Genomic DNA, 14774 nt, shown 5'->3' with positions numbered 1-14774 from the left:
TAGACGGAATAGAGTTTGAATGAATTTGCACCGTTTTCAAACATTCGCAAACGTCTTCTGTGTCACCTATGTTTCAACATCTGCATTAACAACAACCACAATCTGACGACCTTACCTTGAAGGCTCCGACTCCAGGCCTGCGCTGCTTGACCGCTGAAGCCAACAAGCTCTTCCAGCCCTGAGGGTCATCCTTGTAGGGCAACTGTCCCGCTCGGAGTTTCACGTACAAAACGCCGTTCCGAGACAGGATGGACCTGACCGCCGAGACAGACAAACAGTCCTTTAAAATGTGCCCAGTGAATACACTTAATTTGTGTGATTCACACTTGAGATGCTGCACGTCTTTGATCAGGTCAATGGACAGCTCCCAGTAACGAGGACCCTTCACTCGAACCTGCCAGATAAGGACGCAATGCTAAATGATCTGTCCAGAGGAGTCGCGCTTACGTTTTTTTTTACCCGCTTGAGAAGGTTCAGCTCAGGCAGCATGGTGGGCGCCACCAGCTCCACCGTCGTCTCATCGTACCACTCGGTTTTCTGCCATGAGAGGCAAACGAGTATTTCAAAAGGTCCGGCAAACATTAACACTAACCTGCCACAAGTAGTGCTGCAACCTAAAACTACCCATGTAAACAGAAGTAGCACAGCAACATAGTTTTGTTCAAATCTAAATAAATCTTGAATCGTCATAGCCTGAAATAAACGAATGAAATGAAATGAAAAAAATCTCATTATTGACTAATACCTGTGTAGAGGTAGTCCCCGGGTTACAAACCAGTTCCGTTCCTACAATGGCGACGCAAACCGAATTTCTGTGTAAGTCGGAATTTACCCCTTGATTACCCCAAAATAAATATCCAAAAAGCACAAAAGTATTGTCTTTTGTATAATGATTGAGGATACACTGCCCTCTGGTGGCAGCATTGGGTCTGCCTTATGACTGAGAAGCAGACTCTCGTCTGACATAGATAAAGGACAACTGCGCTCTGGTTTGGCCCACATAAGGCTGTAAGTTGTTTAAGCTAATACATGTTTGTGTATGCATTTTAGGGGTGCAGCTATTGATTATTTTAGTAGCTGATTAACCGATGAACTAGTTAGTTTAAATAATCGAGTAATTGAATAAGGAACATAAATATTTAATACCTGAGCTGAGACTAAAATGGTATAAATAAATGGTGAAATATGGTAAAAATAAATGAGCATCTAAGTACAAGAAAAACAATTAGCTAACTTACAAAGCAAAAGTCCACTAGCTTAAATGCTATAAAATGCTAACGTTTTTTTTTTTTTTAACAAATGGTTCAAACACATATTCCCACAAAAAATGAAAGCAGCTAAATATACCTACTGTATAGACTAAATTACAAATGCATTAAAAACAGCTAAATATACCTATAGACTAACTTACACAAAAAAAACGTTCAAAAAAACATTAGCTCAAACAAAAACCTTACATTGGTCTTAACAGGGAGCAGATGGATTGGTCTTAACAGGGAGCAGCTGGATTCAGGCATGTGAAATTAGTTACGTCATACTCACTGTTGCCACTACAGGGCAGTCTATCTACCCAAATCAATAAAACGAAATGCAGACACTTTCAAAACAAACCATTACAACACCGCTTTAATTAAACGAATACTCGAAGCAGCAAAATTTCTTTTTTCTAATCGAATTACTCAAGTAAAATGATTCATCGTTGCAGCACTAATGTATTTGTTATTAAGTTTACAGCTACAGTGTGTGGAGTTACGAGTGAGCGATTTGCTATTCAAATTGTAAATAGGTTAGCATTCGTAGCATTTAAGGTAGGGGACTTTTATTGTTGTTCGTAGAGTCAAACTCACGTAAGTTAAGTACATCATAACCCAGGGACTACCTGTGTCAGTAATGGATATCTGTATATGTAATATTCAAGTTCAACGACAATTCTGCCATCAATGACCTTCAAAGTTTACCAGACGCGAGCGAGAACCCCCACTATGTTAGCAACCAGGCTGTGTTTGTGTATCGAGGAAATAAGATCCAAGTTAATATGGAAACGCGAGCCGAACGATGCAAGCGTGGCAATTTTGACGCGCCGCAACCTGACCAACAAAAACACAACATCACTAATAGCGACACGTTTCTTTTTCAATTGAAACGGCAGTCTTAGTAGGTGAAGTGAAACTAACGCACGCTGCGTTTAAAGTTAATGCTACCAAAAGGAGGAAATAGGTACAATTACATAAGGAAACGGAATCCGAGATTCTCTGTAACCTTATAAGTGACATCCAGAAGAGCGTAACAGGGCTTGAGGGAATCCACGTCCACTGGCACCAGCAGGCGGGTCTCGGCCGCCAGCACGGTGAGGTGTCGTAGGGCCTGGAGGTGATAGCTGTAAAGAAAAAGATAGTGAAGAGGAAGGACAAAATGATGTTATGTAATAGTGTATTCATCTTACCGGTTGTCAGTACTGTGAGAGGGGAAGTGCGGGTAGAGGGCGCACAAGAGGGCAGCAATAGCAGAGTTGGAGGTACTCAAGCTGAACCTGTTTGTTAACAAAAAACAAACAAAAAAAAAATCATTAATAACTAGGGCTGTCAAAATTATCACGTTAACGGGCGGTAATTAGTTTTTTAAATTAATCACGTTAAAATATTTCACGCAATTAACGCACATGCCCCGCTCAGATTAAATTGACAGCCGTGTAATGTCCGCTTGTTACTTGTTTTTGGGTGTTTGGTGCCCTCTGCTGGCGCTTGGGTCCAAATGATTTTATGGGTTTGAGCACAATGAGTGAGTATGGTGTAATTATTGACATCAACAATGACGAGCTACTAGTTTATTATTTATATCTGGATGAGGTCGGCTCTTTTCCCGGTCTTTTTCAGCCCTCGACACTCATGCCATCTCTTCAACTGAACTTTTGTATGTTCTCCCACATCTTTGCAAGTGAATTTAGCACCAGGGCCATCATTTTCGGACAGAATTGGTCAGTTTAGCTCAGTAAACATCTCGTTCGTACACTTTTTACATTCATCTAGCACGAGGTTTGACCCCCATAGCAACAGTTGCTAACGTCATGAATATTAATGAGCAAAGGTGAAGTGTTACGTGCTGTACGCTATTAGAGTTAATGGACGTTTTTGTGCCTTTGAAATGAATCGCGAATAGGGCTAATGGAAATGAACGGGAAACTGGCCATCAGAGATGAACGGGTATGTTTTTGGCAAATTTTGGCCGAACCGTACGTTTTTATCAAAAACTGTATACAATGCAACTTTTGTCCTGAATTTTTTGATGTATAAATACTAGAGATGTCCCGATCACGTCATTTTCAAAGTATCGGAATCGGCAAAAAAATATCGGCCATGCCTTTTTTTAATATATATATATTTTTTAAGTGTTTTCTAATTGTATTTAATGTTACAGACATGATATGTTACACTCATCCAGAGTCTTTAGTTTAGGCTTAAGGTAGGGTTATCAAATTTATCCCGATAACGGCGGTAATTAAGTTTTTCAAAAATGTATCACGTTAATAAATTTAACGCAATTAATGCATGCGCTGCACGACCCACTCACGCATTGGCGCGCTCAATCTGTAATGGCGCCGTTTTACCTATATAGAGAGATAAAAGGCAGCGTAACATGAGTAGAGTGAATTTTGGCAGCCTTTGGAGCCTTTTTTTAATTGGCTAAAGCCTTACAATCCCTCTCCCTACGATTAGACATATCATGGGAAGCAATGTGGGGAAGCAAGGTAGCAATTGATCTTTTTCTTAACACCTTATGTTATTTCCTAACGCAGAGAAGATATAGCCATTGGTAGCACTACGCACAGTCACGGTACCACTTCCCATCATGCATTTGGGCATGCCTACAGTATCATTTACTAAGGGTGTGACAAAATATCTAAATGGTGATATATCGTGATACTTTGTATCCCAAAAGGTTATCGATATGCTCCTGTCAAGAATCGAGATATCGTTTTAAAAAGATGTCAATGTAAAAAAAAAAAAAAAAGGAACCAACAAGTTGTTATCAAAATCTTCCACCATAAAACATAGAGGTGGGAATCTTTAGGTACCTAACAATTCGATTACGATTACGATTCAAAGGCTCCAATTCGATTATAAATCGATTATTGATGTCACCCAAAACCCCCCCTTTTAATGTTTTGTACATTAGTTCCAAAATATATATATATATATAAATCCTATTAGGCTAAACCAAACTAATATTTAAGTATCAAGTTAACAGTTAAAAACATTAAGTAAAATACTCAAGTCCCCATTCTGTATCAGCAGCTTTAATAATGTGAATCAACCGTTAAAGTTGATAAAATTGCTCCCGTTATTCCATAATGTCCTTTCTGTCTACTTACAATATGTCAAAGTTTTAAAATGGTTTCATTATTTAAAGATAGATTCAAGTCAAGATTTTGCTGAGTAGGAGTATTTCAGATTAAAAGTTAATTAGGTTCGCTACAACATAGCCTTCAAGAGACGTCTACTGCTTTAAGATGGCGGCTGTTTACAACGTGGCAACTACTAAACGGCAAGCATGTCGTTTTGCATCTAGTTCTTTTAATATGTTCTAACACCGCAGTGGTCTGTCATTTAGCATCTAGTTCTGCATATATGTGATATCTACTATAGCCGTATGTGGCCGTATGTTTGTAGCAACTAGCAACTGGGCGTTGTTTGAACCAGCTGTCGGCCGCAGTCAGGTATTGTTGTTTTTTTATCTAGCGGCAGCAGTTGAACGTGATATTTGCTCTCGGTCCGTTCCTCATTGCCTCCTGAAGACCGTGCTGACTGTGTTTTAGTTCTGTTTTACCTGGTATAATTCAGTAATCGGAATTTGGATGTTTGTGAATCCTTCTCGAATCTTCCACGGCCGAATCGCGAATAATCTAAGAATCGGAAAATTCGCACGCCTCTAATAAAACAACCCCTAGCAAAAAGTATGGAATCACAAGTCTTGGATGAGCACTCACTCATTTCCGCCACAGGTTATCAATAGGGTTGGGATCTGGGCTATTTGCAGGCCATGCCATTGACTGGATGAGTCTTTTTCCAAGGAATGCTTTAACAGTTTTAGCTCTGTGGCATGATGCATTGTCATCTTGGAAAATGACAAACTTATTTTCAATTGAAGGGATAAGAAAGCTGTCTAAAATTTCCACGTAAACTTGCGCATTTATTGAAGATTTAACCACAGCCATCTCCCCAGTTCTTTTGCCTGACATGCAGCCCCATATCATCGAGGACTTAGGGAATTTTTATGTCTTTTTCAGGCAATCATCTTTGTAAAGTCTCACTGGAACGGCACCAAACAAAAGCTCCAGCATCGTCGCCTTGTCAAGACTCTAGAATCTGCATTGAACAAGGTGTCAAGAGTCAAGAATCTGCATTGGACAAGGCGATGATGCTGGACCTTTTGTTTGGTGCTGTTCCAGTGAGACTTTAAATGGCCCTAAAATTATCAAATTGCCTGGTATTGCCTGCCACTGACAGCCATAGACGTTCAATCCATTTGAAGTGGGAGGGTGGCAGCGAATGAATTCGCTGCCACCCTCCCACTTCAAATGGATTGGACGTCTACTAGTGATAAAGTCATTCCAATTCACAGCAGAAGCTTGTTTTTCTGTTAATTAGTTGTTTGTAGAATATCCTAGAATGATTTCCTGACCAATGTATCGATAATCATTGTATCGCCATATCGTCAGATCATCGTTATCGTGAGCTTTGTATCGCAAATCGTATCGTATCGTGAGGTACCAAGAGGTTCCCACACCTATCATTTACTGAAAGCTCAACAACTACACTAGATGGCAATATTTAGTCACAATATACAAAGTCACAAGTCTTTCTATCCGTGGATCCCTCTCACAGAAAGAATGTTAATAATGTAAATGCCATTTTGAGGATTTATTGTCATAATAAACAGATTCAGACAGCAGTACATGCAAAGCTAACATCAATTAAAAAAGGCAAAGTAAACGTGTACGCATTCCATTTGAAGTACGCTGTTTTGATAATAACTCGTGGCGTCACCCGCCACCATCCAGCCTCTTCATCATAATAGCCACTGCTGTTTTAAGTATGTACTTTGCCTAAAGGAGCCATTATTATTGTTGTTATTAAAAGAAGAGCGGCAGGGAGAAAGGATGGGTCAGGCAATAAACGGCACTCGCGCACGTGAGGTGACGAGTGGCGTTCCAGAGTGTTAAATCTGAGCACAAATAAGTATTGTTAATCACAGTTTTGACACCAAATGCCAGAATGGAATTTTATGCGCTCGTGTGTCTGTGCGTCACCTTCCCCCTCCCAGGAAAAGCATGCCGAGCGCCATGTGATGAGCCATGTGGAAGCCGTAGTTCATCTCGCCGCCGGTGCGGTAGTGTAGGAAGCGGCAGAGCTGCAGCACTTTCAGGTTACCCGTGCCGGCCATCACCATGGACATGGACAGCAGAATCATGGACAGCGCCGTCTGCATGTTGTAGGAACCCGGCTCCTGCGGAGAAAATCACAGATGGTGGTTGACAATACGATATGTGCGATATAAAACTTTCCATCATTATTGCCATTAGATCTGTTCCTACAATGCACTTTTTGGCCAACGGATGGCAGAAAGTGACCCGTAAATGCCCCAAAATGATAAGGAAGTGTCCGAAAATCAACAGGAAATGACGTGAAATGCCCCAAAATTACTTCCTTGCCTGGCATTCTGTTTTAGGTTGCGGTACTAAGGTCAGTTTAAAATCAATACGAAAATAAAATGAGTGGGGAAAAGCTGTCATTACTGTTGTATCATTTTTCACCAAATAATTTCAAAAGTATGTCATAAATATCGTTATATAGACCCTACTCACGTGACGTCACAGCCACGCCCCCGCGCCATGTTGTCCGTATACTCGTCATGTTAATGCATTAGCGCTTCGTAAATTCCTTCTATTATGGCGTGTTTTTCTGCTCGTTAACATTAATAATCAAAATGGTGAAGTCGTGTGTGGCGGTCGGTTGCAAAAACAGAGAAGATAGACGGAGAGACTTGAAGTTTTACCGTATTCCGAGAGACCCGAAGAGGAGACCGAGATTGACTGCTGCAATTCGACGAGAAAACTGGGCTCCAAACGACTACCACAGATTATGTTGTAGTCATTTTTTATCTGGTAAAATGCATTTAATATATATTTAGAGGGTTTTGGGCTGACAACCACAATTAAGATCATTGCTAGGCTAATCGCCGACAACATACACTCAGACGTTGTGAATGAACTACCTGAAAATATACTGTATAATTATAAGGGGATAATAAGACAGTTGTCATACAATTAATTTACAATTTCACTATTGAGGTCAAAAGCCAAAAAATAAATTCAACTAGGGACAATCTGGAGTAGTGCTATCGCACTTCATATTTATTATATATGTATGTAGTGAGAGTGCTATCGCTAAACCATATAAACATTAAAAGCCCTAGCTCCATTGACAAATGACATGAAATACATTAGACTTGACAGTGGATGTCAGCAAGAACAAAAGATTTTGAATTGAAAATTTCGTAACTCACCTTCCGAGCACAAGATTCCTGGCGAATTTTCGTGTACGAGGACCTGTTTCACCCAACCAGCAACGTAGCATTTATAAGCCTCCAAGCTCTTAAAGTTTTTCAAACTTTAGTGAGAATAGGCTGATTTTGTGTTGACAAGATAGTTGTAAATATCAGGGTCAGGCAAAGACGGCGAAGCCAGCGGGTCGAAAAACATCGATTTAGGTATTAAATACGGATCTGGCGAATGGATAAACTGAAGCTTTTCCACGTAACGCCTTTTATGCAATGCATCCAATGAGTTTACAGCGTCAGATAACACCGGGGCTTCCATGAATTGCTCTATAACTTGCTCGACTAATTGAAAACAATGAGAATAGGTCTAAAAAATAGGTACAATATGGCGGCCGGAAACAGCGACACGCCCATTTTGTGACGTAGGTGAGTAGGGTCTATAACACATCGCGGCCATAGAGTGACTACATATTTGATGTAAAGACTTACCACAGAGGCTGTACCGTAGGAAGACATGACTTGCATGAAGCTCTTGGCGAAATCGTCCAGGCAGTCGAAGGCATCCGAATTGGCGGAACCCGCAAAGCGAAGGCCGAGTGCCATGCAAGCGCCCGCAGTGATGTAGTCCTGCACTTGGCTGAGAGAATGGAAAGAAGACAATGTGGACAGTTAGAGGAATAATCAACAGGGTACACCACATTCTATAGCTCTATCTGTATCTATACCTATCTAGCACTATCTCTATCTCTCTGTATCTATATCTCCGTCTTTATAGCTATATGAAACGCTATCTATCTAGCTTTATATCTATCGCTATGGCTATCTCTATCTCTATCAAGTGCAATATACTGTATATCTCTGTATCTATCTCTGTAGCTATCTATCATTATCTATATCCAGCGCTAGTTATCTATCTAGCCCTATTTATCTAGCTAGCGCAATCTATCTAGCTAGCTCTATATCTATCGCTATGGCTATCTCTATCGAGTGCTTTCTATATGTATCTATCTCTATAGATATCTATATCCAGTGCTAGCTAGCTATCAGCACTATCTATCTAGCCATCTTGAGCTATCTAGCTAGCCATCTATCTATCTTGCGCCATCTATCTAGCGCTATTTACCTATCTAGCGCAATCTATCTAGCTCTATATCTATGGCTATGGCTAACTCTATATCTATCGTGTGCTATCTATAATATCTATCTCTGTATCCATCCGTCCGCCTGTCCGTCCGTCCGTCCGTCCATCCATCTATCTATCTATCTCCAGCACTGGCTATCTAATTAGCTATCTAGTGCATTCCATCTAGCTCTATATCTATCACTATGGCTATCGCTATCAAGGATATCTACATTTATCTCTCTGTATCTATATCGCGATCTATCTATCTATACCCAGCACCACCTAGCTATCTATCTCTCTGTATCTATATCTCTATAGCTATCCATCACGCGCTATCTATCTAGCGCTATTTATCTATCTAGCGCAATTTAGCTCGCTAGCTAGCTCAATCTATCTAGCTCTATATCGATTGCTATCCCTCTGTATCTATATCTCTACAGCTAGCTATTTATCCATCTATATTTCTATAGCTATCTATCTACATCCAGCGCCAGCTAGCTAGCTAGCTATTTATCTACCTATCTAGCGCAATCAATCTAGCTTGATATCTATCGCTATGGCTATCCGTATTGACTGCTATCTATAGCTCTACAGTGATCTATATCAACTGCAAGCTAGCTATTTATCTAGCATCGCTATCTAGCCATCTATCTATCTCGCGTTATCTATCTAGAGCAATTTAGTTTGCGAGCTAGGTCAATCTATCTAGCTCTATATCTATCGCTATGGCTATCTCTAAGTCTATCCGGTTCTATCTATATCTATCTATATCCAGCGCTAGCTAGCTATCTAGCAGCGCTATTTAGCCATCAATCTTGCGCTATCTATCTAGCGGTATTTTTCACAATGGCTATCTCTAAGTACTCAGTGCAATCTATATCCTCTTGCTCAAAAGCTCTATCTAGCACTGTCCATCCATCCATCCAGCCATCCAACGTTATCTATCTAGCACTATTTATCCATCTAGCGCCATCTATTTTGTAAATTGTGGTATAGAGTGTGATATACATGATTTATTTCAACAATACTGTTCAGACCCGTTTGTGTTTGTATATATAATTGTTGTGTTAATTAAAAAATATGTCTCTATGTCTGTCTCTATATTAAGAGCTATTTATCTATCTGCAATGCCATGCTCGTGTTTTGACGGGGAACTCACATCCAAATCTCCATGTTGATATTTTCTGGTGAATCCATTTCCGTCCCTCGCATGATCTGAAGAACAAAAACACAACACCATCTAAAAAATCAATCACAACAAAAAAATCTTACTTTTGTTCTCACCTGAGGTACATTACTTTTCACCCACTCCTTATTAGGTACGATGTCATCCCACATGATGATGCACCTTGCCAGCGTCTTGACAAGAGCAAGGAAAGGGTGACAGGTCATCATGGGGGTTACCTAATGTCAAAATTGATCTCAAATAAGGCTAGACTAACTCTTAGAAGAAGAAATTCTGGTTTGATGAAATCCAGCAGGAACCAAGTGTCCGGAGGTTTTAGCCAGTCAGCTATTGACCTGGTGGAGCGTAACATTTTAGCTAGATTCTCATAATAGAAACTCAATCCCGTATCTCACCGGTTGTTCGTCTTGAGGTAGATCATGGCTAGGGCCAGTGTGGCTCCAGGACACGTCACGTCCACGTTAATGGTGTCGCCCTCCTGTCAACGTGAACGCAGATACGATACAAGGCTCACGATAATTATCGATATACGTATACATTTTGCAATACAAGTAATAAACAGAAAAACAAGGTATTTTCATGTGAATTGATTTGAGTTCATCATTAGCAGACGTCCAATCCAATTGAAGTGGGAGGGTGGCAGCGAATGAACATTCCTTCATTCGCTGCCATCCCTCCCACTTCAAATGGGTTGGACGTCTGTGGCGGTCAATGGCAACGAATGAGTTTAATTCAATTCAAAGGCAGCCATTAAGTTAACATTGACACCATTCCAGTGGAAGATTTTGGTAGCGATTAGTCGGTTCTTTTCTTAAAGAGTTGAATGTGAAAACAGTTTTAAAACAAGATATCGACACTTGGCGACAGAAAATCGATACCATTTGGATATTTTGTCACACCCCTAATTGTAATCCGGCCAAACGTACCTTGATCTGGTAGCTGTGTCTCTCTCTGATGGCTCCGACCGGGGCCCTGCGGTGACCCCCTACCATGTACTGATACAACTGCTCCGGGACGTTCAGGTCGCCCATCCCAATCAGGTTGCTGCCTTGCTGCGGGATCGGTAGTAAATTAAGTCCTCCATCCATCCATCCATCCATCCATCCATCATCTACTAATTAGTCCGAGGTGGGGTCGCGGAGGCAGCAGCTGTAGCAGGGAAGCCCAGACTTCCCTCTCCCCAGCAACTTCAACCAGCTTTTCTGGCGGCATACCGAGGCGTTCCCAGCCCAGCCGAGAGACAGTCTCTCTAACGTGTCCTGAGTCATCTTGGGGGCCTCCCTCTGTTGGGGCATGCCTGGAACACGTTCTCTAGGGAGACTTCCAGGAGGCATCTGAACCAGATGCCCGAGCCACCTCAACTGACTCCTCTCAACACCGAGTACCTTCAGGATGACCGAACTTCTCACCTTATCTCTAAAGGAGAGCCCGGACACCCTGCGGAGGAAACTCATTTCGGCCGCTTGTATCCAGGACCTTGTCCTTTCGGTCACGACCCACAGCTCGTGACCATAGGTAAGGGTAGGAACGACTGGTAAATCGAGAGCGTCGCGTCTCGGCTCAGTTCCTTCTTCACCACGACGGACCGGTGCAGAGTTCGCATCGCTGCAGACGCTGCACCGATCCGCCCGTCGATCTCCTGCTCCCTCCTACCCTCACCCGTGAACAAGACACCAAGATACTTGAACTCCTCCACTTGGGCCAGGATCTCATCCCCGACCCGGAGAGCGCACATCACCCTTTTCCGACTGAGGACCATGGTCTCAGATTTGGAGGTGCTGATCTTCATCCCAACCGCTTCACACTCAGCTGCAAACCGTTCCAGTGTGAGTTGGAGATCACGGCTTGATTAAGCCAACAGCACCACATCATCTGCAAAAAGCAGAAAAGCAATGCTGAGGCCACCAAACCGGACCCCCTCAACGCTTTGGCTGCGCCTAGAAATTCTGTCCAAAAAAACTATGAACAGAATCGTTGACAAAGGGCAGCCTTGGCAGAGTCCAACCCTCACTGGGAACGAATTCGACTTACTACCGGCAATGCGGACTAAACTCTGACACCGGTCGTACAGGGACCGAACAGCCTTTACCAAGGGGCTCGGTACCCCGTACTCCCGGAGCACCCCCCACAGGACTCCCCGAGGCACACGGTCAAACAGCTTCTCCAAATCCACAAAACACATGTAGACTGGTGCCCCACCAGACGCTTGCCTTCGAGCCCCACCTCAACAATTTCTACAGTCAGAGCAATAACTTGTGGTTGAGTGTGACTTACCCCGAGGCAGACCATTCCGAGAGCTAATCCTGCAGCTAAGGAGTATGACTCCCTGTCAGTGCAGTATTCCATCTCTGGGCCTGGAGGACGCCCTAAAGTAAACCCACACATATGCACAATCATTGACGTATCTTGTTAAAGACATGTTAAGAGTTTTAGGACTTGGGTACTGACCTATCTCAGATAGCAGAACTTCAGCCATGTGTCTGTGTCCTGTTCCCTGGTACACAAGGCCAATGCCAATTACAGAGGCAACCTGTAAACATTGTATTGTATATATTAAAATGTTATTTTATTCTTTACACTTTTATTATTATATATATTACTTCAGACGGATTGGACGTCTATGGCCATCAGTGGCAGCCAAAACCAGGCAATGAGTTCATTTAAGGGCCTTTACGGGTCACTTCCTGTTGATTTTGGGTTACTGAAAAGGAAGAATGTGCCCAAATGAATAGGAAGTGAATGAAAAACATCAGGAAATAACCTGTAAATGCCCTAAAACAACCAGGAAGAGACTTGTAAATGCCCACAAAAGCCTTGCTGGGACTGCTCTGGTTTCAGTGCCATTGACGGCGCTAGACGTCCAATCCGGTCATCAAATCTCAGCAACCAAACGATCGCTCCCAGCCCTCCAAGTCAGGGGTTAATTTGTGCTGGATCCTGCCGGAACAAGATCCGGCACCTCTTGATTTTGGCCACTCTGTGTTCCGGGACTTATTTGGGCAGATCCGGCACTTCTCGTATAAAGAAAAAAATAAAAATATGAAAACATTTTTTTTTTAAATGTATAAAATAATAACATACATAAATTTATTTCCAGAACAAATCCCAAGAATTGCATGTTTTATTATAAAAATTTAACATCATTTGAAAGAGTCGGAGGCTAGCGTCACAGCAGCTAGCCAGGTTCACGGCCAGCCGGCCAAGCCGGGGCAGGAGGCTGCTACCGTGGCAGCAGCTGGTCAGGTTCGGTGCCACCCGGAGTGGGGGCCAGTTTCAGCACCAGCAGTCAGCCAGGTGGACCACCAACAGGCCAGTACCCTTATGGGAAATTTGGGTTTGGGCTGCACAATTTGTAAGGCGGTGGAAACTTTGGGACCAGAGAAGACGGGGAGGATAAAACTCACAAAAGAATGGTTTTGTGTTATTTACTGAGATCTCAGATTTCTTTTTTATGTTTTATAAGTTAGACCTGTTGAGAAACTAATTGCTGACTGTGTACTGTAAGTCCCATCTGTGGTTATGTGGGCAAATGCACTTGATGTGCAAAGTACAGTCTAAATAAACGTAAATTGTTGTCATAACATTTATACCATGGACATTATCAGAAATTGAGGCATGGCAAGTGGGCATATGCGTGTTGTTTTCAGCACCATTTTCTGCGTATGTTCTGGGACCTGTGCCCGTCTCGTCTCGTCATCCCTGCTTTGTCATACGTACTTTGCGTTCCGGCACTTTATGATTTATAAATTAAGCACTGCTCCCAGTCCAAATGGATTGGACGTCTATCATTGTCAATGGTACTGAAAAAAATCATTAAATGCCAGCCATCCAAGTCAATATGGATTTGATGTCGATTGCTGTCCAATCAGTGCTGAACATTCTACCTGAATGTTGTGTGGGACGTCCAGCTCAGTGGAGGTAGGAGGTAGCAAGGCAGGAATGTGGATGCTAAGCAGGCTGGTGGTCGTCATGTCCATGGTGCCCAGTCGGGCTGCGGCCACGCCGATAAGAAGCCCGATGCTGGTCATCTCGTGACCCTGTCAAAGACGTGAACGACTTGAGCTATTGACGTCTTTCCCGTTGACCTCATCATGTTACGTGATTTGCCTGTGAATTCTCTGACTCAGTGCCATTGGCAGCGCTAGCTGTCCAATCCATTCAAACTAAATTTGGATGTCAATAGCAGCCACTGGGCTAATGTAGACACTATTCTAATAGAAGATTTTTCTAGCAACCTGTTGGTTCCTTTAGCTTTTCAAACAGTGACACCATTTTTAAAACGATACATCGATTCTTGGCTTGAGCATATCGACAACCATTCGGGCTACAAAGTACTGCGATACATTACCTTTCCAACATATTGTCCCACCCTTAGTCGTCAATGTCACCTGACTTGACATGTGTACCTTGGCAAGGTAGTCGTGTATGCTGAGTGTCCCCAGTTTGGTGAGGTGTCCGTTGAGGCCTAGCGCCATGAGGAAGCCAGCGTGCTCGTTAGCCAACTCTTGGTTCTTGTTCTTGTTGTAAATGATCCAAGCGGAGTCCACCTGAACACATCGTTTCAAATTTTTTGGAGCCCGTGAATGCATCACTGCCCGGGGTGAAGACTCACTCACCTGCGAGGCAGGTGCAATCTTAAGTCCGGCGGCCACGCCGTTGTGGAAGCTGGGCCAGCTAGTCATGTTAGCGGGTAAGTCAATGTTGCCGCTGTTCAGGTCCACCATAGCGTTCGTGGGCGGGGCGCGACCTGGGAAGCAATAAGAAAAATAACAACAACTAAAAATGTTACGTAAAAAAAAACAGCAGTGCCAGAATATTGTCTGTCTTTATGTCTTGCTGCACCGTGTTTGCTACAAAATGCTAAAAGCACTATCACAGCGCTACATAGCCAACCTATTGACTTTATGT

General features: G+C 42.6%; 1 protein-coding gene across 1 annotated transcript in view; it reads right to left on the bottom strand.

Moving 5' to 3' along the window:
• anapc1 (anaphase promoting complex subunit 1) overlaps positions 1–14774 on the bottom strand; it is a 93227-nt gene that overhangs the window by 11286 nt on the left and 67167 nt on the right. Inside the window, exons 32-48 of the mRNA XM_057848783.1 lie at positions 14483–14613; positions 14273–14413; positions 13751–13903; positions 12315–12396; positions 12141–12232; positions 10793–10918; positions 10262–10344; positions 10123–10201; positions 9965–10039; positions 9840–9895; positions 8047–8194; positions 6308–6504; positions 2444–2530; positions 2260–2377; positions 460–537; positions 327–394; positions 116–254 (exon numbers count right to left, since the gene is read on the bottom strand). Coding sequence (XP_057704766.1) covers positions 116–254; positions 327–394; positions 460–537; positions 2260–2377; positions 2444–2530; positions 6308–6504; positions 8047–8194; positions 9840–9895; positions 9965–10039; positions 10123–10201; positions 10262–10344; positions 10793–10918; positions 12141–12232; positions 12315–12396; positions 13751–13903; positions 14273–14413; positions 14483–14613 — 1853 coding nt within the window. The remainder of the gene's footprint in view (positions 1–115; positions 255–326; positions 395–459; positions 538–2259; positions 2378–2443; positions 2531–6307; positions 6505–8046; positions 8195–9839; positions 9896–9964; positions 10040–10122; positions 10202–10261; positions 10345–10792; positions 10919–12140; positions 12233–12314; positions 12397–13750; positions 13904–14272; positions 14414–14482; positions 14614–14774) is intronic.

Source organism: Corythoichthys intestinalis, chromosome 10 (assembly GCF_030265065.1).
Source record: "Corythoichthys intestinalis isolate RoL2023-P3 chromosome 10, ASM3026506v1, whole genome shotgun sequence".
Lineage (NCBI taxonomy): Eukaryota > Metazoa > Chordata > Actinopteri > Syngnathiformes > Syngnathidae > Corythoichthys > Corythoichthys intestinalis.
The sequence above is the reverse complement of the archived record's forward strand: the minus strand, read 5'-3'. Positions and strand labels throughout refer to the sequence as shown.